This window comes from Tamandua tetradactyla, chromosome 4, assembly GCF_023851605.1.
Source record: "Tamandua tetradactyla isolate mTamTet1 chromosome 4, mTamTet1.pri, whole genome shotgun sequence".
Classification (NCBI taxonomy): Eukaryota; Metazoa; Chordata; class Mammalia; order Pilosa; family Myrmecophagidae; genus Tamandua; species Tamandua tetradactyla.
Window position 1 is genome coordinate 54,384,407 of NC_135330.1, and position 26,344 is coordinate 54,410,750.

Sequence of the window (26,344 nt, forward strand, 5' to 3'; positions counted from 1 at the left end):
CTCTTGGTACTTCCATGTCCAATGGTAAAAATTAATGGAAAACCACAGCAACCAAAATAAGGCAGGGCCCTTGGGAATGAATATTTGGGTCACTCTACCAGATAAAAACTTGACCTGAAGTGCTGGCTGAAGGTTAGAGAAATATAGAATGAGTAATAGAGTTGGAAGCCATAGTATCAATTACAGCCTGATGACCAATTACAGAAATGAAGGCTGTGGGAGCTTTGTATATTTTCTACTTACTTGTTATAAACATGTGTTTAGTTGCATGCACTAGCCATTTTTTTCTTTTTTCTACATTCTATCTTTATTTTACAGACATATTTTTAGAAGTCAACTTAATAATGTAGTCTTTAGGTAATAGAATATTAAATAGGGCTACAATTGGACGTGAAGATATAGACACAATAACTTTTGGGACTGTGCTTCTTCTCATTGGTAGAAAGACGAGAATGTCTTCATATGTTAATAGGAAAGCAGTACCTTATTAAGTAGAGATGTAGATTTGTTTTGGTGAGCTCAAACGTGTGTAGATGGAAGATGAATATCCAAAGGATGGATTATGCCAGTTATCAATTTATTACCTCTCAGTATCAAATTCACTGCTCATTGTGTGATCTGTGAAAATGGATCTGAGGGGCCCTTTAGATAATTTTTCCTTCGGCAGATGGTATCAGTTAAGCTTTGTTAAGGAGAGAGCATTAAAACAACAATGCCCTGAAAGGAGGGGTTTTGCTTCCTGGTTCCAGTGGGCCTCCTTGGCAGGCTCTTGAACAGCTTCCTGCAGCACAGGCAGCTTCCCCAGAGCCCAGTTCTAATAGCACAGATAGCCACCAGGCTCCTGTGGTATGAGCAACTTCTGCAGCACCTGGCTCCAGCAAGATACAGCAGCCAGAGGCTTCCCCCAGAATTGCACCCCTACTCCCAACCTCAGGCAGTTTCATAGCAGAGCGCCTCTGGCTCCAGGAGTGCTTTCAGCTTTTCCAGTGTCTGGCTCTTACAACAGGATGCTTCCCAGGCATCTGATTACCGCAGTGTACAATGGCCAACAGTGCACAGTGGCAGCAGCTTCCCCTGGTAGTAACCTCTCCTGGGGTGGTTTTTTGGGGAGTGTTTCCAATGAGAAAGCCCATTTCAGCAACATCTCTGACATTCCCTTGGGCAGTCTGACAGCAGTGTGCTGTTGGCAAGGTACCTCTCTGGCACTTCTACCTCTCATGTGGTTTTGTAACAAGTTCCGAGGCACAGCACTTCTCTGTGAGTGGTTTTCCTAATCACCCCAGAAAACAGGTCTCTAATAAATTCTGCCAGCACGGGACCACAACAAATTTTCCGCCATCCAGTGAGCCACCCCTGTACCCTCTCCAACCAGGTCTGGATTTCAAGCTCCAGAGGGGTCTCTTCTTCACGTCCTCTAAGGAAGCTCTGCGGGCAGTGGTTGTTTCTTATACCTGCGATTCTGCATTCTTTAGAGTTTCCTTCACTTCCCATTAGCCAACCTCTTGTTCCTCCAATTTCCTATTATAGGTTTTGTTGTTTGTTATAAACACGGAGGCCTGGCTTTAATAACAGTAATAGTAAAGACGCAGCTTCAGTTTAAATCTACCATCAGACCTCAACAATCCATGGCAAATTTTTTTATTTTTAGTTCAGAACCAACATTCTTTTTTTTTCACCCCTTCTTTTTATGTTAACAATAACATATACACAAAAAAGCTATAAATTTCCAAGCACAGCACCACAATTAATTGTAGAACATATTTCAGACTTTGACATAGGTTACAATTTCACAATTTTAGATTTTTACTTCTAGCTGCTCTAAAATACGGGAGACTAAAAGAGATATCAATTTAATGATTCAGCATTCATTGCTCATTTGTTAAGTCCTATCTTCTATGTATAATTCTACTATCACCTTTGATCTTTCCATACCTCTTATTGGGGCTGTTTAGGCTATGGCAATTCTAAATTTTTGATATTGGAAGGGTCTGTCACTAATACGGGGTAGGGAGATGGAACTATCTGATGTTCTGGAGAGGCTGGGCTAGGTTTCAAGACTTATCTGGACCAGGGTCCCATCTGGAGGTTGTAGGTTTCTGGCAAGTTACTCTAGTGCCTGGAACCCTTGTGGAATCTTATAAATTGCCCTAGGTGTTCTTTAGGATTGGCTGGAATGGTCCTGGCTGGGGGTTGGTAGGTTATGATAGGTAGCAAGGTCTACCTGATGATAGGTAGCAAGGTCTACCTGAAGCTTGCATAAGGGCAACCTCTAGAGTAGTCTCTTGACTCTATTTGAACTCTCTCTGCCACTGATACTCCCTATTATAGTTTTTAGTTCTTCATATTAAACTTTCCTTGTTCAAATTATTGTGTGGTTTCTCTCTCCTAGATGGACCCAGAGGCTGTGACTCCTATCTTCATGTCAGATATACGAGCATAAAAATATCATTTTAAAATACTAATATTTAAATAAGTTACTTAGCCTTTTCAATACCTATCTAATAGGCATCTCAGTGAGGTACTTAACGTAGAAATTTTAAGGAGGAGCCTCACTTGCCTTACCCTACACCCGGCCCTGAAATAAAATAAAAATATCCTACACAACCCAGAGGCTATGACTTCTATCTTCATGTCAAATATACAAGCATAAAAATAACATTTTAAAATACTAATATTCAAACAAATTACTTAGCCTTTTCAATATCTATCTAATGAGACACTTAATGTAGAAATTTTAAGGCGGAGCCTCACTTTCCTTACCCTCCACCCAACCAGAAACAAAAAGGAAGAAAAATAATAATAGTATGATGATTGTGTTTTTAGCTTTGCCCAATTATCTGCAGCAATTTTACAAATGTGACAGTTTGGTCAATATTTTTACTACCCACTTATTTTGAAGAAAGTAGATGAAAACACGGAGACTGTTTCTTCTTTGAAGAAGAATTACATTACTGTAGAAAGTATCTTGAACAATTATAAAGTAAAATATTATACATTAAAAAAAAAAAATGGAGTCAGAATGCAGGGAGGCTGAAGAGGTCCAAAGAGAAGTAAGTAGATGCTGGGTGCTCAGTAAGGCAAAAGAGAATGAAAGAAGTAGACAATCTTGAAAGTATAAAAGAAGAATGATAACTAAAAGGTTTGTGAAACAGGGTCTGACAACCAACCTCTTAGTGACAACCAGCAAATGACTTGTGAATATTTTGTTCACAACCTTTTTGAGGAATCAAAGAAGGTTGGTGCCAAATGGTTGTCACCCACTGAAAAAAAAAAAACAGCGCCACATCAAAAATTATTTCTAAAGCAAGGAGTATTGAAGTTGAGAATAAAAAAATACATCTGTTGTCTGTCCTACTAAGCAATTCAGAACTTAACACTAATACACAGATCTGGTTAGGGAATGGGAAAAAGATCATCCAGAAATTTAACATTTCTACAGGGTAAACCAGATCAAGACTTCATTGGAAAATACCAAGAATCTCAAAGAAGTCCTTCCTTTGTTTTGGCCCCATCTCTTCTTTCCTTAGATTGCTAGATGAAACGCTCACGCTTGGAAGAAATAGTATACAGATTCCTGTAATCATTCAGAGACTCCAGAAAACAGCTGAACCTTTTAGAGTACTTTCATAGCATCGATTTTTTTTAAAGACTAAGTGGAAAAGTTGCAGAGAAACAATGGTTATAAACAACATGCAAACCAAGATGGGGGATGAAAAGTCAGACTCACCGGATTTGATTCAAGTACTATAAATAACTCTTTCCTGATAAGACTTCTTAAATAAGTACAAGTTAACACTGTAAAATATGACAGAAAAAAAAAACAACTACACGGACAATTTTATCTGTAAAGCTATAAAGCTTTACAGTGCCTGAGATTTAAATCCCAATTCTGGGATTCCTGTTGGAAAAAAGCCAAGGTAGAAATCATGATCACTTGTAGGAGATGAGCCCATGGTCCAGCAATCTACCAGAATTAGCAAGGCTGAATGTTTCAGAGAGAATTTAAAGAATTTAACACACAAGGAACAGAGAAAACAAAAGAATTTGCAGGCAAGAAACAGAAGGAATTGTTCATTTACATTCTTTTATGCAACCCACAAATTAGAAAAATGCAGTAAACTAGTGTTCTCTTAAAACACAAATATATACCAAGAAGAATGATCACATCAGTCATTTGTACTTTGCTATGAAGCATTGCAATATCATTTGTACTTTGCTATGAAGCATTGCAATATGATTACTATGTGTACAACATTTAATTAAAATCAGATTAAAAGAGAGAAAATGAACTTTGAGTAGGAGAGAGGGTGAGGTAGAATTCTGAATCAAAGAGTATTTGGGAAAACTTGACGTAAATTTTGTGACCAAAGTAGCAGTAAGCAGTATAAAGCCATTGAGGACCTGACACGGAAGAAGGGGACAACAGAAAGAAAAAATGACAACAGATTTGACCAGCTTCATTTGCACCTTGTACTTTCAAGTCTACCCATTAAGAAACACCCTGGAAATTGCTTAGATCTGTTATGATACAAACACTCTTATTGCTGATAACTCATATGAGCATATTCTTATGTAACTGTGATTTAGATTTTACCAGAATGCAAAGCAACGGATGGGACTATTGCTTCTTCAAATATTTTCTAAGGGCTAATGTTAAAATCTCAAAGTTCACATAAAGGGCATTGAGATAGAGAGGGAGAAAGAGAAAGTAGGCCTTTAAAAAGCAAACCAGCCCACCACCACATACATACAGGGCCTCTGAAGAGGTGCCAGAGGCACCAGCAGGGTTGGGGTGCATGGCATGCTTTGTAAGTTTGACCTACACACAAGTCTATATTGAAATGCTGCTGGAATGTGAGGACTTGAGCCAGGAGAGGAGGACATGTTGCACAAGTACAAGGGGGTCAACAGAAAACTGCTGGAATTCCTGTTGCAGTCACTGCACCTCCAGGCAATGGTGGCCTGGGTCAACCAGGAGACACTGCCAGCAGGGAGTAGCATCTATACTTCAAGCACCCCAGCAGGGTGTGCGAGATCCTGACATCAAATCTGTCTCCGGTCAACAACCACCTGGGTGCAGACAAATCCCTCCTAAACTGGTTTTAGGCTTCCTGCACAGCAGTGGCAAACTCAACCCGCTGCTCACCAGCTTCTTCAGCAGTCATGGGCATCCTCATCAACCACAGATGAACCAGCTGATGGTACTTCTGTGCAAGAAGGATGACTGTAGATCTGCTGCTGTGGCACCTTGACCATTGAGAACCTGCTAATGCAGCTCCTCACCTATGTGGAGCAGGCAGCAGCAGCTGAGACAGGACAGAGCCAACTGGCTCAACGAGGAGAAGGCTGTTCGGCACCTGATTAAGCTGATCCACCCATCCAAAGATCACAGTCAACATTCCAGTACCTCCCAGTCCCAGTGCGATATCACTGCCTAACAGATCCAGCCTTTATCAACCACATTCGGTTCAAAGATGAGGAGTATGAGGAGCATAAGGAGAGTGTGGACACATCTTTTGACAAGACAGCCAACATTACTTTCTCCCTCAAAGCTGACAATGAGAATCCCAATTCCAACCTGCACGAGATTTGCTACAAAGGCACGACAGAGTAGTTTGATGACGACCATGAGAAGAAGAAAGATGAGGAAGAGGGCCAGAGGTCTGGGGAGTCAGATGGAGAGGCTGACACCTGTCAGAACCACAAGCTGGCAAGGGGTGGCCATCTAGGCCAGCTCCAGAGCATGTCGAGTGAAGGCAACAGAGATAGCGAGGAAGAAAAGGAGGAGAAGGAAGAGGAAGGCAAAGGTTGTATGGCCAGGGGTGGGGCCACTTCCCCCTTGAACCCCAGCCCTAGCCCTCAGGACCCTATGTGGAAGCCACCTTTTATCCAGTACATACAAGGACCCCAACAGGCCCCCAAATCTCCAAGAAAAAAGAGCCAGCTACTGGGTCCATGGCCCCTAAGAGGCATCTGCTCTCCCCCAAAACCTCCCTGCTTAGAACCTGGGCACCTCTTCAGTCAGTAATGCCCTGTAGATCAGGTCTAAGGACACTATGTCCTCCACAGCACCTCAGGAAGCCACACTTTGCACCAGGATAGCAGAGCCCTCAGCCCCCTGCCAGAGCTTGGTCGGCATCAGAGACTTCCAGGCCATCCTAATGGATTGTGATCCATCCCAAGCTCAAATGGTGCAACCAGAGACTCCTCTACCACTGTACCAGCCTCCAGAGTCCCCAGTCCTCCAGACCATGGATGGGGAAGAGTCCTTGGGGCTTCTCCAAAACCAGAGTACTCAGGCCCTCAAACTGCTGAATTCTAAAACTCCTTCTACTTTAAAGTGCATGAGAGAGGAAGACGGATGCTGAGCCTGACACCCAGCTTGTACCCCATCCCAGTGGGCAGGCAGCTCTCTTCCCCAGTGGCTGTTCTGGGTTTGGAGCACGAGCCCAGATTGCTCCCAGATACAGACACCCCAGACACACTTAACCTTGATCATTAGCTAAGGTCACTTAGAAGAGGACCTGGTAAGGGAAGAAGGCCCAGGGAGTCCATGCCTTTGTCTTCACCCCAGAACCCTGCATTTTTACACAAGCCAGGAGCTAAAGGGCCCTCTGCCTGTCCCAGCTCTGTAGGGAACAGGGCTGAGGGTCCCAGTCGATAGGGGCCCCTCCCCAATAATACTTTCAGGGGGCCCAGACACATGAACACCCACACATCCCTTCCACCTCGCATCTCTCATGGACCCAGCTGGAGGTCTGGTTTGGTACTCCCAACTATCCTGAGTGTCTGGGACTCCAGTCCTGGCCTTGTCCCCAGCTACTTCTCCTCAAGCTGTTGTGAGATATGTTCCTCCCAAACTCTTATGTAATCTTGCAAATATAAATAAAGGAAAACAAAATTTAAAAAAATAATAATAAACCAGATTTTTTTCCAAAAACATTTAAAGACACAGAGATGGGAACATTCAAAACACATGTGAGGAAGAGTAAAAAGTGGAATTTCAGGCATTCATTCAAAACTTAGACCCTGTTTTGCATCAGCACTGTCTTAACAGTTTGGTATACTACAGTGAATGAATCCACTAAGATCCTTGCTCTAAGAAATTTATCATCTTAATCATCTTAATCATCATCATCATTTTATGGAGAATTAAGACTATACTAGCACTCATATATATGATCTGAAAATAGTATTTGTGGGAGGTGATAATAGCCTGAACTAAGTCAGTGGGCAGTTGGAATGGAGAAAAGGGTCAGAGAAGAAAAGACTGTGAAGTAGAATCTACAGGACATAGTTTGGAAAAAAAACAGATGAGAGGGAGGAGCCATTCAACCAAATTAGAGTATAGGTTATGAGGGAAAGATGGTAAGTTCCATTTTGGAAATGTTGATTGAGATTTCTTCAATGGGTTAAACTGTAGCATATAACCTAGGAAGCTTTCAGTAAAGAAAAACTTTTCTAACTGAACATGAAAAAGAATTTGCAGTATGTAAAAGCATATAAATACAAAAGATACATTTTTAAATAGACATGTTTCTCTCAATAATAATTTTATCAAAGAAACAGAACTACACATATATTTCTTACATTTTTGATAACCAGTGACAGCACAAAGTTTAAGAGAACCTAGAGGAACAACAATTTAATACAACTCATATATAATATAATTTCATAAGTGTAATATCAAAAATTTTGCTTTGCAAATTAAAACCCGCTTTATTTTTAGAAGATAAATGAACTAAACCATAGGGCAGAAAGATATACTTGTTCCTATGAGAAACAGAGCTCTTACTGCCATAAGGGTTGGAAGATACAAACATCTGCAGTTTTCCTGACTTAGGAGTATCCTCCTACAATCCTCCACACATCTTTTCCGACAAAGTATTATATGACAGCTTCAACACTCTAGCACATTCATTTAGCACTGAATGAAAAACACAATGTTCAGAATTGCAATACACAAATCATATGAGACACTGGTAAATAAATTATTATCTACGGTTTTAATTAACATAACTGGTTGCTATGGGATTTGGGAAAAATTAAAAATCTAAAATTTGTTCCTAGACAATCTCTCCCTGAAAGGTTGTGATGATAATTTTTAACTGCATCATTGCTGCTGCAGTGTTAAAAATACAGAGTGCAAAAGCAGACTTCAATAATGTTAACTAGGAAGTAGACATGAGTAATCTTTGTTCTCCCACCAACTGATGAATTCTTAATCACTAGAAAGACTCTCTGTGCTTCAGGTTTCAGATTAAATACGGATACTGGTGGTACCACTAAGAGACAAATCAAGAATACACATAACCCAGATGGAGAGGTTAAAATCCTCTGGACTACCTAAAAGTCAAATTACACCCATAAAAATACATTTCAATAGCTGATTTTCCGGGGATCACAGGATTTCTTTTTGCATATGTTCTTGAAGGAATTAATGAGATAGAAAAAAGCATGTGCTTAAATGCCTGGGGGCAACTATGACAAAGGAAGAAATTACAGTTTATTAATGCAATTCCAACACTCAGCGTATATTGCTTGCTCTAAATACTGCAGAAAAGAACGCACTACACAATCAAATTTCTCTAAGTATTGCGCTTACAGACTTTTTAAGAGAGCGGTATTTACCCATAAATGTTGGTCAAAATGGGAGCTAACATTTAGACATCTGCTTCCACCTGCTTCTACAGGCCACAAAGATACACTCTAGTTAACATATTACTGACAGGACGATGAGAAAGCTCCTGTCAGATGCTGGCCAGCCGGGTGTTTGAAACAAAATGCACAGCCCCAGCTGACTAGTTAGAGAAAATCTGCTGAGGTACAATTATAGAGGCATATGACAAGGCTTCATGCCTGACTGGTTTGAGAACCAATGACATGGCTTTAAACAGCAATCCCTCATACCTCTGGTCACAACACAGCAATAAGTCAACTGATAAACTCTTGTTATATCATGATTTATTCCTTTGCCCTGAATACAAGAATCAATGATATGATGTTATGCTAGTCTACTCAAGGTTCACTTGGGGCTTACACATCTAGCGCCTGCCTACAGCATGCATAAAATCAAGGTTCTGTTCAGGATTACTGGAAAAACCTTCCACGTATGTGTAATAACATATATCAATAGAATGCTCCCCAAACCAATGAAGTCCTAATTCATTAAAATCAGACATAAAAATACAATCCTAACACAATATCACATTTTAATATTCAGGGGGGAAACTCCTTAAAATAAAAAAACCATAATATTCTTGATATGTTTGCTTATATATTTCAAAACTATATTACTTTTATTCTAAAGTTTATCTCTGTAAAGATCACAAATTATCATTTTAACCACAAACAGCACCTAAAAAAAGGGAGCTGCAAGTTAGATGATTCTCTAAAAGTATATCATCACTAAACCTCAAAGCATGCTAAGTTAACAAATATTAAAATTATTGGAAATTTTTGATTGCCAGAGTCAACAACCTGGGCAAATAAAGTTCCTGAAGCTACAACAGAATTATTAATGTAGTAACACCTTAACTTACATATGTTCTTCCAATAATTAAAAATTTGGTCATAAATTTAAAGAAATAAAAAATGGCTAAAAATTATTGCATTAATATTAAGTACATTATAGTCTCTATGATATTTAAAATCATATAAGAAGGTTAAAAAAAAAAGGAATTGTCAATTCATTGACAATTAACTATTCCTTCCTTAGGAGTTTCCAAGATTTCACTAAGCTTTCACTAGCTTATTTATAATTTATGTTATGGTACTAGCCCTTGACCTAATATGTTACTATACATGGAATTTATAATAGATATATATAAAAAGGAATTTTTCAAGAAATAATGAAATAAAACAGCTTCCCCCACATAAGATGGGTAAAGACATCATGAAAGAGACTTTGAATTATGTTTCTTTTACCAGCCTTATTGCCCCAGAGAATGAACCAAAACAGAGTTGGTAACATACAAATGACGTCACTGTCAGGTTTTCATGAGCTGTCATAAGCAGGTGGTATTAAGTTGACCTTGAAGATAGGAAACAACTCTGCAAACAATACCAAGCCTTTACTATAACCATTTGCTTTCTGAGTCAATTAAAGTTAAAGGGCATACACGTTGTTTTACTCTAAACTGCAGATCTAGGCTATTATAATAATCATAGCTACAGTTAATAATCATCAAACATTTATCTTATGCAGCATCATTCCAGGTACTTCATATATGTAATACGTATACATACAAAACTTGAATCCTCACAACAACCCTATGAGATTAAGACTACTATTACCCCCATTTTACGCATGAAGTAACTCAGTCACAGAGAGGTTACGACAAAGGTGGTTATAAATTACAACAAAAGAGAACTACGAATATTTTCCAAAAACAAGATTTATTTCTAATCTTTTGCTAAATACAACAGCTTAAATGTTCATTTCATAACTCAACCCTCACTCCTTCAGATCTCTGCTCAAATACGACCTTATTAGAGAGGCTTTAGGAATCCTCTATATAAAATAGAAACCTGTCCCTCACTTCCCACTCCCTGCCCTATAAGCTCACCTCACTTTTTACCCTTTGGACTTATACGTAGAATAGCAATTCATTCTTTATCTGTTTATTATCTGTTTTATCCCAACTGGATATAACTCTAAGAGGGCTTAGACTTGACTTTTCTTTCTATTGAATTCTTTGTGCATAGAATGTGCCTGGCACATATAGTAGGTATCTAATAAATATTTGTTACATGAATTAATGCTGGTAAGAATTTGGTTTCTTGGACAATGTGACATATTGTACCATCTTTTTAGTCTTCAGGAAAATATCCACGTAGAAATACCCTCTATAATTTCGAGAAGAATTATGTTTAGAAAAGGGAACAGGAGGAGGGAGGGAAAGAAGAAGAAGAGTTTTACTTCGGCGGTAAGTTAAAAATACCAGAAAAGCAAATACAGAAAGTACCAAAAAGATTCAGATTAAATTTCTCAACATCACTTAAAAAAGATGAAAACAAGTACTTGGGTCACTGGCCAGTGTTTATTCTCTGATATTACTTCATTTCAGTAATACATTACTAGCATCATTTAGAACATCTTTTCTTTATATTTACTCCTTTAAATGCATATAATTTTGTTTTCAAAACGTAAAATATTATTTTGTTAAATTTTGGAAGAAAGTAGGCAAATCAATACTATAATTCAAAAATCTCCAAATATATTTTCAATTCTAGGGTACTAAAAACAACCTCCAAGAATTAGAATCAGGCAACTCAGTTTCACATTAGCTGTCCCTAGTTAGTTGTTTGGCCCTAGGGTGACCATTTAACTTCTCTGAAAATAGCTTTCTTATTGTTAAACATTAAGTAGATATCTTACAGAAATTCTAAAACTCTTTCTACTTTAAGATGCTAAAATTTTATACAATAAGGTTTTTCTTTCTACTACATGAGACCAAAACATACCAAATGATTTTATTTTTGACAGTTAGCCAAATCTGTAAGGAAGCAAATTCACATAATAGTGAATAATGGTTTTAAATAAATATCTCATGGGTTACACAAAGCTATGTTTAAATTTACATTAAACACGCTTAAGTAAAAAAATATTAAATTTTTAATGCAAAGTAAAAAAAATTAGGAAATCTAGAAGATATTTTGAGTATTTTTTTATAAACCAAGAAAAATCCTTCTGTTCTCACAGGCTTCACCACACAGTAGGGAAAACCTTCCAAAAAACATTTTAGCAAGTGTCACGGAACCTGTGATTTAAAAGGAAAAAATGCTACTTTGACTTTTAAGTTATTATCAGCCTGAAGAGCTCCTCCAACTCAGAACTATTATAGAATCTACTTTCAAACCACTACTTGGCAACAAAGATGAATCCACCTATTACCAGGTTAGGATAGCAGCTATTATCATGGCCCCTTGACTTCTTTCAAGTAGTTCCAATGGAAAAAGCCACAAGTGAATAATAAAGATCTCATAATAGCTCTTAAGAATTCTTTATATTGTAGAAGGCACTAAAATGAACTCTGGAGAGTTAAAAAAAAAAAAAACCCTCTCATCTACTGATAAGAAAAAATAATTAACCTGGCTTAATGCATCAGAGAAGGCCTTCTATAAATCAGACTTTTGTACTTCAAGAGCCAGATTAAAACCATATATCAAAAAAGTATGCAGAGATTGTCTTATAAGTACACAAAGAACATTTCAAATCTGCAAAGGTTTATAGGTCTTTTTTGTGAAACACTCAATACATCCTACTTAAAAGGAGAAGTGTGAAGTACTTACAGTGCTTAATTTACTAGAGGTAATGAGGATGCGCCTTTCGTGTAGCATACTGGCATACAGTTGCAGCATGTTGTTCATATCCACGGCAACAAAATATTCTGTAAGATTTCTCTATATAAGTGAAAAATACTTGTTAAGTTATAGCTTATGATGGTTACGAAGGAAAACATTTTATATATTTACCAAAAAGTATTGTTTGAAAATAATTTTATTATGAGAATGGGATTCATTAAAATAACTAAACTTAATACTATTCTGCAGCCATATGAAGCACATGACATCCTATTATTATTTGAAGTATAACTCTATTCCAGAAAATCATTTCTAAAAGGTGATTAGAGGATCACATATTCTCTACTCTCCCTCTCAAGTATTTGTAAAAGAAACAGATTTTCTGGGCCCCAGTGAAGACCTGCTAGATTATAATCTTTGGATTATGGTCCTAAGAATATACTTTTTAAAACATACTTAAGTTTGAGAACCACGGTTTCAGAAAATACATTTGACTCTTTTTTTTTTTTTGGCATGGACAGGCTCTGGGAATCAAACCCGGTTCTCTGGCATGGCAGGTGAGAATTCTGCCACTGAGCCATCATTGTACTACTCCTTTCGAGTCTTCTTAATATTTGTCATTCACTCAGCAGGCACTATCATTGTCTGACACAAGGTATTATGCATGAAGTGCCCAATGGATGAGATGGATTTACATGGAAGTCCTTTGGTTCTTTATTAAAGGAAATCTAGTGATTATATTTCACATAAGGCCTGCTTTATACCAATATGACCAAAGATAATTTAGTGATCGTCTAATCTAATTCCTTGATTGAGCACTTTAAATTATTATCCCCATATAAAAAGTACGTTAGCTTTATTACTCTTATTACTATTATTCCTTATTTTTAATTTTCATTACTCAAACTTAAGCACATCAGAAAGCAAGAAAGTAATGAAGAGACTCAATAAGATATAATCATACATTGCTACTGTGGTAATAGGAGGGCTGTGACCTAGATGACTAAAACTTTCAGTTGAGCAAGAAAACAAAAAATTTAGTTGCCTCTTTGATTTTCAAAAGGCAGAAACATTACCAGGACAAACTGGCAATTATGGCAGGGCATATCATTAAGATCTATAACTATCAGTGAATGTGATGAATTTGGTGGGGAGAGGTTCATTTCCTGTTTTGTCTATTTGAAACCCACCTACCTTCCAATTCAACTCTTCATTTTCAAAATTACTTTAATGGCATTCAACATCAGTATTTTTCCTATAATCTAAAAGAAAGATAATTTCTAGATCGAGAATAACTTCTCAACACAGAACGCTGCTTTATGTTTAGTCTCCTGTTTTATTCTGTTTTTGTTTTACTTTTTCCCTGAACAGGACTGTTTGTTCATGGACAACTGTCAAAAAAAAAAGTGTTAATATAAACCCAATTACAGTTTTCCTTGGAATGCCATTTCATTAAAACGTTCAAAGTAATAAACAGCTTTTTAAAAGAATGTGAGGGTTGATAAGTCAAACTATTGGCTGTTTGTTAGGAAATATAAGAGACAGATAAATAGAGAGAGAGTAGCCGAGATTAACTTTGTATTAGAAACTCAGAAGAGAAGGGAGCAGGGTCACATGAATCAAGGCACAGTCAGTAATTCTCAAAAAAAATCACAGCAGGGGGCACCTGGGCCACAAAGTACAGCCCACAGGACTTCACAGACCATCAAGTAACCTGAGAGCTTTGATGGTCTCTCTCATACCCACGTGAAGAACAGCCTGATGTTTTCATAAGAGTTACCTGAATTGGGCTGTGCTAAAAATACCCTTGATAGTCTTGGTCTGATATTAGAAACTTCGCAGCTGTTTCCTAGGACTTCATTCATTCATAACCCATGTGCTTTTGGAAACCAAACACTCAGTAACTTTGAAAAGATTCTGTAAGAACAATAGAATTCTGAGGAAAATATTAAATATATAGGAATTTCTTTCCCATTGAATTCTCTTCACTTTTGATTGAATTATTTCTACTGGTTCCTTTTAACTTTCCAAAGGAAGCTGAAGAAAAATTACATAGGGGAATCTTTCCTTTCTTTCTTTATGAAAGAAAGTATAAAAGCGTATCTGTCATTTTCACCTATTCACGTAAACTTTTCTAAGGTATTAACTTTTAATAACTATTAAAACATTAAAAACACCTCTAGAAAGGTCACTAATAGAACTCTAAATAGAATGTAAAATATAGGAATTTTTAAAATTAATTGTAATGCCCCTCAAGCCTTACAAAATATGTATTATTTTAAATTCAAACCAAGTACAGGAAGACATCTAAGGCTTGAACAGGTTTATATAAAATAAATCTAAAATACTATGGTCAATTCATTAAAGTAATTACATATCTTTATCTTATGTGAAAACATTTCCCCATGCTCCATCAATAGAAGCCATCACTTGAGATACATCCTGTGCTGGTTTGAAAGGATGTATGTCCCCTAGAAGAGCCATGTTTTAATCTAAACCCCATTTCATAAAGGCAGAATAATCCCTGTTCAATACTGTATGCTTGAAACTGTAATCAGATCATCTCCCTGGAGATGTGATTTAATCAAGAATGGTTGTTAAACTGGATTCGGTGACGACATGTCTCCAGACATTTGGGTGGGTCTTGATAAGTCCTATAAAAGAGGAAACATTTTGGAGAACAAAGGAGATTCAGAGAGAGCAGAGAAGAATGACATAGCCATGAGAAGCAGAGAGCCCACAAGCCAGTGACCTTTGGAGATGAAGAAGGAAAACGCCTCCCAGGGAGCTTCATGAAACAGGAAGCCAGGAGAGAAAGAAGCAAATGATGCCTTGCTCGCCATGTGCCCTTCCAGCTGAGAGAAATTGTGATTGTGTTCCCCAAGTGCTTTTCCAGGTGAGAGAGAAACCCTGAATATCATTGGCCTTCTTGAACCAAGGTATCTCTCCCTGGATGCCTTTGATTGGACATTGCTATAGACTTGTTTTAATTGGGACAATTTCTTGGCCTTAGAACTGTAAACTAGCAACTTATTAAATTTCCTTTTTAAAAGCCATTCTGATTCTGGTATATGGCATTCCAGCAGCTAGCAAACTAGAACACCTCCTTTGCCTGATACAGGGGAGCTCAGTTTCTAATTGAAAATGTGTGATCCTATGTAAGAACCCCAAATGACAGTTTTTCTCATATCATTTTTGCTAATTTTCATTATCTACAGCCTAGATGTTAGGAAGGGGGTAAAGGAGCAACTATATAAGGAGAAAGGGATAATGCCATTGTTCCTGATTTCTTTATTATTACTCCCAAACAACACAGAAAGGGGGTTACAATGTATTCTATTTCAAAGAGTCAAAGCAAAGTAAATAAAACTTGACCTCTAAAACATCAAGTCTAAGAAAAGAGAAAACTTACACTCTCAGGTACCGTTGGGAGTCCAGTTACATCTGGAGCAATGAAGTAGGAATGCTAATTAACAGAAACAAATCACATAAGAAAACAAAAATTAAATATTTGGTGGCATATTACATATAATTTGGGATAAAAGTAATAAAAAATAAAATAAATTAATAAATGCCATGGACTGACATGCAGGATTTGTTGACTTTTAGAGATTCTTAAATGAGATAGAAGGTTTATTTGAAGTTTAACAATAACTTTATCATACAAAGAGTTAAGTTGAAAATATTTAAATTTAAAATTGAACAGAAATATATTGAAAATAATCCTGGGAAAAGTATATTAACGCAAAAAAAACTACTGAAATTTTTTCTTATAGTCATCAAACATTTAATTTAGCTAGATTGGAAAAGTAAGAGTTGCTAACCCAAGAATATGTCAGAATATATTAAAATCCCTAAGTTCCTATGGTAAGTCACAACAAATTTCTTCTGTACACATCCATCACTATATTATTTAGAAAGCAACAATAAAACATCATTTGTAATGTTTCAAAATGCTTTCAAACTTTTTAAATGTTTTAAAATTTCTTAAAAATATAACTCATCCCAAAATATGACCATTCATACACCTGCTAAACAAATATTAACTAGCTTCTATAATATTCAAGGCGATGCAACAGTTAATAGAAATATTTATATGAAAAACATAGTCTATGCCATCATGTTTCCCACAATGTTTCCAAATTTTATCACCCAGAATCAGAATACACCTAAATCACCAAAAAAAGTTTTATTTTCTGTTCATATCAGTCTCTAAAATTATTTTAATACCTTAAACATAAAAATACATACTGAATACCACTTACAATTAAAGATTGGAAAAGAAACACTCTGGTCAATAATAAGCCCAGCTCTACTACTCAGAACTAGGCTAGTTCATACAGCTGTAAAGGCACTTCAACATTTCAACATTTGCTAGTACTGAAAATGGAGAATATGCATGTATTTGGTTTCTATTAGCTACTATTATTTTCAAAGGATTTTAATAGCACTGTATTTCATAAAATTGTTATTTAAAATATAGTATAAACAGAAAATATACTCCAAATGATTAATTTTCTTAGAAGAATCAAATTTACCATATCCCAAAGACTGAAGTGAATCTTAAAGACACAATGAAAGAAGCAATTATTTTCCCAATTTAATAGTGATCTTTAGAAGTCAGTGCCCTTTCAACTCACCGGTACTAGGGAGGTCTGATCTTTCAGAACTTGCTCACTGGCAATAAATATCTCTTGATTCTTATAACATATGAGAGAGAAAGGAATATTTTACTTTGATGGGGGAAGTTTGCACAATTTGCTGTGTATCTGAAACAAACCCATGCAGCCACATAATCCACTGAAAATATGTGACTAACATTAATTATAAATGTTAATTCTAAATGCTGATTTGATACTTTTATACTAAAAAAAAATCTGAAGAAAGTATTTCCATACTGTTAGATTATAGAATGCCATGGATATGTAATGATTTTTAAAATACAATTTCAAAATAAGCATTTATATTAAATATTAACTTTTCATACGATCTCTATGGTATTCTAATGGCTCTAGAGTCAAGTCTTGAAAAATTCATGTGCTGGAGCATTCATGAAATATGAAATTTAAGAAAATCATCGTAACCTCTTGAAAGTTTCTAGTACTTTACCACTGGAAATTCTGCAAAAAACAATTCTCTATTCATTTGTGGGGGAACAAAAATTCCCATAATTGTCCATTTAATCTGGCATCATGAAACTAAAAACTCTACCAACAACTGAAGACGAGTGCTCCAATCCCAATTCTGCCACTCATTACCAGCATAGCACTAAGCATATTACTTCAGTAGTCTTTTAAAATAACACCTTTTACACAAAAGTGTAGCAACTTTTTTTTTAGTTTTTTTATAGCAACATTTTCTCACCTAGCTAATTTTACTAATACGTAATATGTTATATTAAGAACAGGTATACAAAATTTGAAAGTTTTTGTAGGCTATTTTTTAAAAGTCTACAAGAAATAAGACTTAATTACGGAAATAATTATCATAAATAGTAACAGAACATAGTCACTTGAATTTCTTTAATATGATTATTTCAACCACAATGAAAAAATATCTTCTCCATAGCAGATGACTCTCTAATTCATTAGGAGCTAACACTTGAATAGCTCTTCAAGGTATATCTAGATACAACATTTCATGTAATTTCCCAAATAACTATGGGTTTCTCTCTGAGTTGATTCTTTCGATTTCTCAAATGGAGAAAAGGGATCATCAAGAGAGTTAACTTTCTTACCTAACATCATGCAAAATCTTCTAGTCCACTGCTCTTTCTACTTTATCAAGCTGATTTTCTATGTACAATCAGAAAACTTGGGTAAAGAGACCTAAAAGTCTTTGATTTATGGTTCTTATTATAAAGTGACACATTCCAATATCCGATATTTTGGAGATGTATTTCTGTAAGGTATTTATTTGCTCCTGAGCAAAATTGAGTACAATATTACTCAATTTTAAAGAGAATACCTTATTTCTCCTTATTAGTCTATGATTAAGAATAAGTCTATCCTTAATCTTTTAATAAAATGTTAGGATCACTTTACAAATGTACTCTTTGAAAGAAAGATGACTTATTTTTGTAAAATCCAGGGCTTTTCTTCATCCTCCTTGATCTTTTACCTTGGGTTGCATTTCTACCAATCATATATCTTGTATTCTCTTAGCTTCAATGACTTACAAGTCTGAGTTTCTCCTCAACTGCTCCTTCTCTAATTCTTTCACCTAGTTCCCCTTTCTTCTTCCATAAAACCTACTTGGGTAATTCCCAAGCCTTAGGTCTTAGCATTCTGCTTACACTCTACATATTCTGTCCCATGGCTGAAAAAAACTTTTCAGTAAAATTTCCAGGTTGACATAGTTCTCCAGCCCTCAATATCCAAATGACTACTAAACATGTCTACTTTGACAGTGTGTAACAAACAAGAATATAGTCAGTAAAGCAGCAGAGAATTTCATGGGAAAGAAAGGTCACCTTAAGCTCTTATGACAAGAAAAAGTTTCACAAAGTTTGGGAATTAAATTAGTTCTAGCCTAAAGATGGATATTATACAAATAAGTCTAAGTAGAAAAAGAAAGTTCAATTGAAAAACCATGATTTCATTCCAGAAGCTGAAATGAACAATGTGACCAGAGCAGAGAATCAATTTAGGGAAAAGCAGGGAAACAGAAAAATGAAAGCATGAATTGAGATTAAGAAATGGAATGTACCAAAAACCTGGCCAAGAGTTTGGAGAAATTCTAATGAAAAGAGGGAGCTACAAAAAGGTTTCAGCAGCAGACTTTATTAAATTTAAGGAATATTAACCTGCCAGTCTTTTGCAGAAAGGTCTGGGAGAAGGAGAGCCTCTAGGGTAAGACTGAAGTGCTAAGTATCTAAAGTAGGGTGCTGATGGAGAATTTAAAGAACAGAATGAAGAGGACACTATTAGTAAATGAAAATACAGGGGAAAATTCAGGCAGGAATAAAGTTATTATCAAAGAAAAAATGTAATTAAGATCATTTCTTTTTCTTGCACAAACACACAGACCTATTAGTATTTTTTACATATATATTTTTAGTTAATTTTTCTCTAAATTTCCTTTTCATCATTGTATCTTTTCTTCTGTATCAGGATAGAAGTTTGATATTCTTTTGGCAGAACCAAAATGAATATGGATAAATTTTAATATTCAATTTGACATGTCAAATTAATGAAGAATATTAATGAAAACATTTACATTTTATGATCATGAATGTTGAACTACAAGTGTGTTTTTAGATACAGAAGGCATCTATGAACTCATTGAATGTTTCATTAGTAAATAATCTATCCTACCACTGGCTTGCTGTTTTGGGAGACTTCATTTCTATTGTTATGATTACAATAGATGTGTTAAAGTATAATGAAAGAAGAAAGAAGTTTCCACTCAGAACTTTTAAAATACAGTCATATGCTAGGTGCCATTTTTCATTTTTAAGCGTTGTTTCATTTTTAGGAAGGATATTTGTTACTGTGTCTGTCTGTATTCCTTTATTACACATTGGTTTCAACTGAAAGTCAGTGTCTCTGACAACTAAAATTTCCTCAAGGAGTTTTTGTATACGAAAATGAAAATGCTGAGATTTAATAACTACCAAAATCCATACCCAACATATCGAATTATGATGATAATTAAAGCACATGTCTCGGTATAATCACCTAGTAATGTTAATATTAGACTTGAGTTTTCCTGGGAGCAGAGATGACTAGGTAGAGTTTCTTGAAGGTGTGTGTGTTGTGTTTCTTTTTGTTTTTGTTTTTTGTATGCTGCATGGCGGGGGTCACATTCCATTCTTTTTCCATGTGAGGATCCCATTATTGCAGTATCATTTGTTGAATTTGTTTGTTTGTGGGGAAAGTGCATGGGCCACAAATCAAACTCGGGTATGCCTGCTTTTAAATGGGAGACTTGTAACTCCAAAAAAAAGCAAATCACCAACTGAATACCTACCACACTCAAATTGACAGGACAGTTTGCCTTTGGTACAGGGTGGTTATACAGTGATTTGAGAGTCTCATTCAAATCATTTTCCTAGGGGGGAAAAAAAGCATGTTTTGTAAATGAAATATATACCAAGCAAACATAATTAAAGCTCCTTGATAAAACTAACCACTTTGATTTTTCATATTAGCCATGTTTTATTATAATTGCTTTCCATATACATTAAATAACTGAAATTGAGTATTTAAGCTAATAAATATAAGGAAAACACTTAAATCATTAAATCCAAGAGGAACAACAGGCTTAAATAAAAATAGGAATATAACTTTTTATAAGATGACAGATTTCTCTTTTTCATTTTAATTTTAAAATTTCAAACCAAACTTTTAATAAATAGATAGAATTTAAATACATTACTGTAATAAGATATGATTAAAATATAGGTTATACAAATATTTCCTTTTCAAAGTAACTACTGGTCAATATTTGACCCACAATAAATGGAATAATCCTAATTGATAGGACATGCACAATAACGCACCTTAATGTGCACACTCACTTTTTCTGAATCACAAACACAAAAACAGTAATACATATGCAAAGGTAATTTTTCTTAAATGTAGTTATTTTTATTTTCTTTTCAAATTTTTTTTGGGGGAAAATAAACCAAAGGGAAAGGCAATCATTTAGGGAAGATAATAATTAAATCTAAGAGATTTGGATATGGCTTCTCACAATTTTTCTCAGGACTTCTCATTACACATGGCTTCTCACAACTTTGTCTATCCACTGATCTCAAAACATAATAAGTCAGGTCTCAGTGAATGCCTGCAGAAGTAGTCACTCAAAATTGCCTATTTGAAATTCCCTTTAGAATGATTAAAAAAAAAAGTCAATAAATAATTCTTCTCTTGACCATTTAAGTAATGAAAGGCACCATAGAAAACTGTGGGTAAAATTGGTCCTCTGTCTTTATGAAACACAAATGACAACACAAATTTTTTTTTAAGTTCTTTCTACTTGTTCTATGTTGACCAGATAAGCATAAATTGAATTATAAAAGTTATACGATAAAAGTTATCTAATATCAACATTGAATTGACTCTTTCTGTCTTTTAATAAATACTATGACCTTAAAGTATCTTTCTCCCAGTATAACATAGTTTTCTCTATTTCCTCTCCTTGGGAAGCCAAAATTATATGGCTTTTTTCTTAACAATTTTCTATCATGCATTACAGTATTAATGATGGTTTCAGGGAGAAGAATATAATATATGAAATGTATATAAAGATTATTTATCAATAGGAACTACTAAATAAAGTATAATTATTCAAAATTTGCATTAATAAAATGATTAATATTGTTTCCAAATGTATACTCACAAAAAAGGACAAGAAATTATCAGAAAGTAGAATTCTGATTATGAGTTTTCACTGCAAAAATTAAAGTTTATTTCCAAATAGCTTATTAGCTAAATGAATGACTATATAGAATCAACATAATTTTGTTCAAGTATAAAATGACCTTTTAATGTATATTTTACAGAATTAAGCACATCAAATGTGGAGAGGAAAACACACACACACACACGCACACACACACACACACACACACACACACACACACACACAAAGAGAACACCTGGACTATCAACAAATAACTAAAACCTTACAATTATATTTAAATTATGAAATTTGACCAAAAAATTAGGAGGCAGGCTTTGCTCCAACGAACAGTGAAAAGATTACCTTAACTTATAAATAATACATATAAATCCTATCTGAGGGAAAAAAGATACCATTTCTAGTTTCCAAATGACAGAATTATAGATCTGAATTACAGAGGCTGTACATTGATCAAAGTCACAAAAATAGTAAAACAATATCCAAGATTTCAGGTTCACGGTATAGGGGTCAAGTCCAATTTTTATTATCAATTACCCTATTAAACTTCTGGGGGAATATTTATGAAGATTTTAAATTCTATGGTGGCTCACTTTCCCTATTACTTGGGCCCACCCCTTAAGGCCCTATTAATCTGAACATGCCAGGGATGAAAATTAACCCTTGTATTACAAAGATCTACAGAACGACTTTAAACTTATATACAATTACAGATGATCCATGTCACATTTCCTTCTTATCCACTACATTTATTGAATTCAAAAACAGATGGCAAGGTGATTTGTATTACTTTTAAAAGCAAAAATAAAAGAAAAATTATTTTTCTATCATCTGTAGTACTGAAATAAACAATTCATTCTAAAGAGATTTGATGAAAGATACCAAATTGGAACTAATCAAATAATAAGAGTCTGTTTTTTAAAAAATTAGCATGTCAAAGAAAACATAAAAGATTTATGCTAATTTATCTCTAATTCTTACAAGTGATTTTTCAAATATAGATTGTATCAATGCTCAGAAAAGTGCCTGGTACAGCATACTAAACAGAAAGTAAATTTATTCTCTATTGGACTGTATCTAACAAGACTATAAATTAAATTTTAATAAAACCCCGATATATTAAGCCTATGAGTATATTTTGTGTCAGATTTAGTTGAATTTTGTTTAGAGCACTGAAACTTTTGAAATATACTTTTAAAATAGAGAACACTGAAAAGCTTAAAATAAGCCTTTTCTACAGGAAAATTTAGGGTGAGAGGTATAATGTTCTGTCTCAAAAATATTCCCATCCAATAAAATGCCCTTGTCTACAACTTTGCCTATGATTTCCTATATAGCACTGACTTACTAATTTTAGTTAACAAAAACAGAAAAATATCTAGATATCAGTTCCTTCAGCTGTAACATAGAGGTCTAAAATAAATATATTGTAATTTTTCTAATTTTTTTTTTTTTGCATGGGCAGGCACCGGGAATCGAACCCGGGTCTCTGGCATGGCAGGCAAGAACTCTGCCTGCAGAGAACTCTGCCTGCATGGCAGGCGAGAACTCTGCCGAGCCATCGTGGCCCACCCTCTAATGTATTTTTATTTATCCAATAACTCTTTACTCAATACCAATTTCCTATTGAGGAAACAGATGATAGAGACTCTAACCCACAACTACTATTTCAGTGGTGGAGACAGAGACATACAACCCAGTGTAAAAGTGCTTTGAGAACACCAAGCAGGTATCACTTAACTAAGCCTAGGGAGTCAGGGAAAGTGTCTGGAGGAGAATTTGTACCAAATTTTGGTTTCTGGGTTTTTTTCAATGAAATTTTATTGAGAAATATTCACACACCATATAATCCATCCAAAGTATGCAATCAATATCTCACAGTACCATCTCATATTCATGTACTCATCTCCACAATTTTAGAACATTTTCATTACTCCGAAAATAAAAAATAAAAATAAAAAAGAACACCCAAAACATTGCATATACCTTACTGCACCCTATTGTTTATTTATTTTTGTCTTTATTTCATCACTCATCTACCCGTATACTGACAAAGGGAGTATCACTGACAAGGTTCTCACAATCACTCAGTCACATGATAAAAGCCATATAGTTATACTATCACCATCAAGAACCAAGGCCACTGGATTACAGCTCAACAGTTCCAGATCTTTTATTCTAGCTATTCTAATACACTAGACACTGAAAAGGGATCTCTATATAGTGCATAAGAATAACCTCCAGAATAACCTCTATTGGAAATCTCTTACCCATTGAGCTTTATTTTGTTTTGCTTCCTTTCCCCCTTTTGGTCAAGAAGGTATTCTCAATTCCACAATGCCAGGGCCAGGCTTATCCCAGGAGTCATATCCCACATTGCCAGGGAGATTTATATCGTGGGGAGTCATGGCCCACATAAGGGGGAGAGTTGGCTTAGAGAGAGAAGCTACATATTAGCAATAGAAAAGGTTCTCTGAGGGCGATTCTTCAGGCATAATTATAAATTGGATTAGCTGCTTCTTCACAGGAAGAAGTTTCATAAGGGCAAGCCAAGATCAAGGGCTTGGCTTATAAAACTGAGATCCCTTATGGCTGACAGAATATAAGAAATTCTCTGATGGGGAAGTTTAATATCTCCACAGTTTTCACCAGTCCATCAAGGGGATTTTGCAAGTATTTTTTATTTATTTCTGGAAAATACTCTGTGATCTAGCAGGGTATTATATTAACCTGTACAGAATAACAAGATGTCATTCCCTCTACTAGGTTCCATGTAATTATATGGTTTAAATAGATTTACCAGGCAGGTTAAATTAGATAGTGTGTGTGTTAGTTTACAAGCTGCTGGAATGTGATATACCAGAACTGGAACAGCTTTTTAAAAACGGGAATTGAGAGCGGGCCACGGTGGCTCAGCAGGCAGAGCTCTCGCCTGCCATGCCAATGACCCAGGTTCGATTCCTGGTGCCTGCCCATGCAAAAAAAAAGGGGGTGGGTGGTGGAATTTAATAAGTTACAAGTTGACAGTTCTATGCCTATAAAAATGTCCAAACTAAAGTACCCGCAGATCGATACCTTAATTCAAGGAAGGTCAATGGGTACAGAAAACCTCTGTCAGTTGAGAAGTTACATGCTGGCACCTACCAGTCCCTCGTTCCTGGGCTTCACTGCTTTCAGCCTCAGTTCCTGTGGGAATAACTCATCTTGTTTCTCTGGGGCTGGCTTTCATCTCTTGACTTCCCTTGGCTCTCTCCAGGTTCTGCTTTGCTTAACATCTGATGGCAACGTCTGCTGGACTCCAAGCATCTCCAAACATCCGTGTCCCGGTTGTCCATGTATTGCTTCTGTGTCAGTTCTGCTGTGAACTTGCTGTTGGCCCTGAGGCTTCTGTCATTCCTGTTGTTTCTGTAGGTTTGGTCTGCTCTGAAGTTTCTTTTGTTTTGTCATTTCTGAGGTTTCTTCAAAATGTTTCCTCTTTTAAAGGATTTCAAGTAAACTAGTCAAGACCCCCCTGGAATGAATGGAGTCACATCTCCCTCAAATCAAAGGTTAATTTCCACAATTGGATGTGTCACATTTCTATGGAGATAAACTAATCAAGTTTTTTGGCCTAGAGGGCTGAATAGGGGTTAAGAGAAACAGCTGCTTTCACAAAATTGGACCAGGATTAAAACATGGCTTTTTCTGGGGTACATAACAGACTCAAATCAGCCCAGTGTGCTACAGAAAATATAAATTTTGGACCAAATAAACATTTCTTCCTTTGGTCTCACACAGAAGTTCAAGTTTTAAAATACAGTCAATATCATCCTTTACGCTGTATTCTGATTTAGCTTAATCCTAAACAAGTCTATTTCATTTGTATCTCCAATTCAAGCCTGATATTTTTCAGCTTTTTTAACATTTGCTGTATAGAATACTGCTTTCACTGCTGTGGAACTCTGGGTCTCAGGTGTCACACAGATACCTACAGTTCCAGGAAACAACCAAGTTATACACAGAGAGCTCAACAACCCAAAACTGGGAAATAACAGTTAAAACTCAGCAGTAGATGTGACTACTGTAAGAGCTTACAGTCAAGAACATTTACTAAAGGCGTTATTTTAAATGTTCTGTACTCCTTAATCATCGACTGGCCAATCTCTGCCCATTGTTGTATCTCCTGATAACCTATGCAATTGAATTCAATTCTCAGTGTTTCTTCATTAGAGTTAGTCCATATTAGTGAGCCCTTATGATACTTGTCCTTTTGTTTCTGGCTTATTTCAGTCAACACAATGTCCTCGAAGTTCATTCCCCTAGTTGCATACCTCCCAACTTCGTTCCCTCTTACACTGCTCAGTATTCCACTGCATGTGCACACCACAGTTACCCTCCCGTTTATCAGTTGATGTATCTTTAGGCCACCTCCTTCCACTGAAAATCATGAATAAGTCCACCATAAACACCAGTGTGCAAATGACCATTAGTGTCTCTGCTGTCAATTCTTCCAAATATACACCTAGTAACATGGTTGCGGGATAATACTGAAACCCTATACTTAGCCTCCTGTGGAACCACCACACTGCCCTCCACACTGCCCTCCAGAGAGGCTGCAGCACGCTACTTCCCTACCAACAGTGAAATAGGTATTTTTCTCTCTCCACATCTTCTGAGTACTTATATTTACCTG

At 35.8% G+C, this 26,344-nt stretch overlaps 1 protein-coding gene across 8 annotated transcripts in view; it reads right to left on the reverse strand.

The window, feature by feature from the left end:
• DENND1B (DENN domain containing 1B) overlaps positions 1 to 26,344 on the reverse strand; it is a 283,782-nt gene that overhangs the window by 105,933 nt on the left and 151,505 nt on the right. For 5 of the 8 annotated variants that reach the window (XM_077157317.1, XM_077157322.1, XM_077157323.1 and 2 more), the window contains 4 exons: positions 20,278 to 20,358; positions 16,947 to 17,006; positions 15,719 to 15,772; positions 12,295 to 12,405 (listed from right to left, as the gene is read on the reverse strand). In XM_077157317.1, the coding sequence (XP_077013432.1) occupies positions 12,295 to 12,405; positions 15,719 to 15,772; positions 16,947 to 17,006; positions 20,278 to 20,358 (306 nt within the window). The remainder of the gene's footprint in view (positions 1 to 12,294; positions 12,406 to 15,718; positions 15,773 to 16,946; positions 17,007 to 20,277; positions 20,359 to 26,344) is intronic. The other 3 variants (XM_077157319.1, XM_077157320.1, XM_077157324.1) reach the window with 1 other exon arrangement.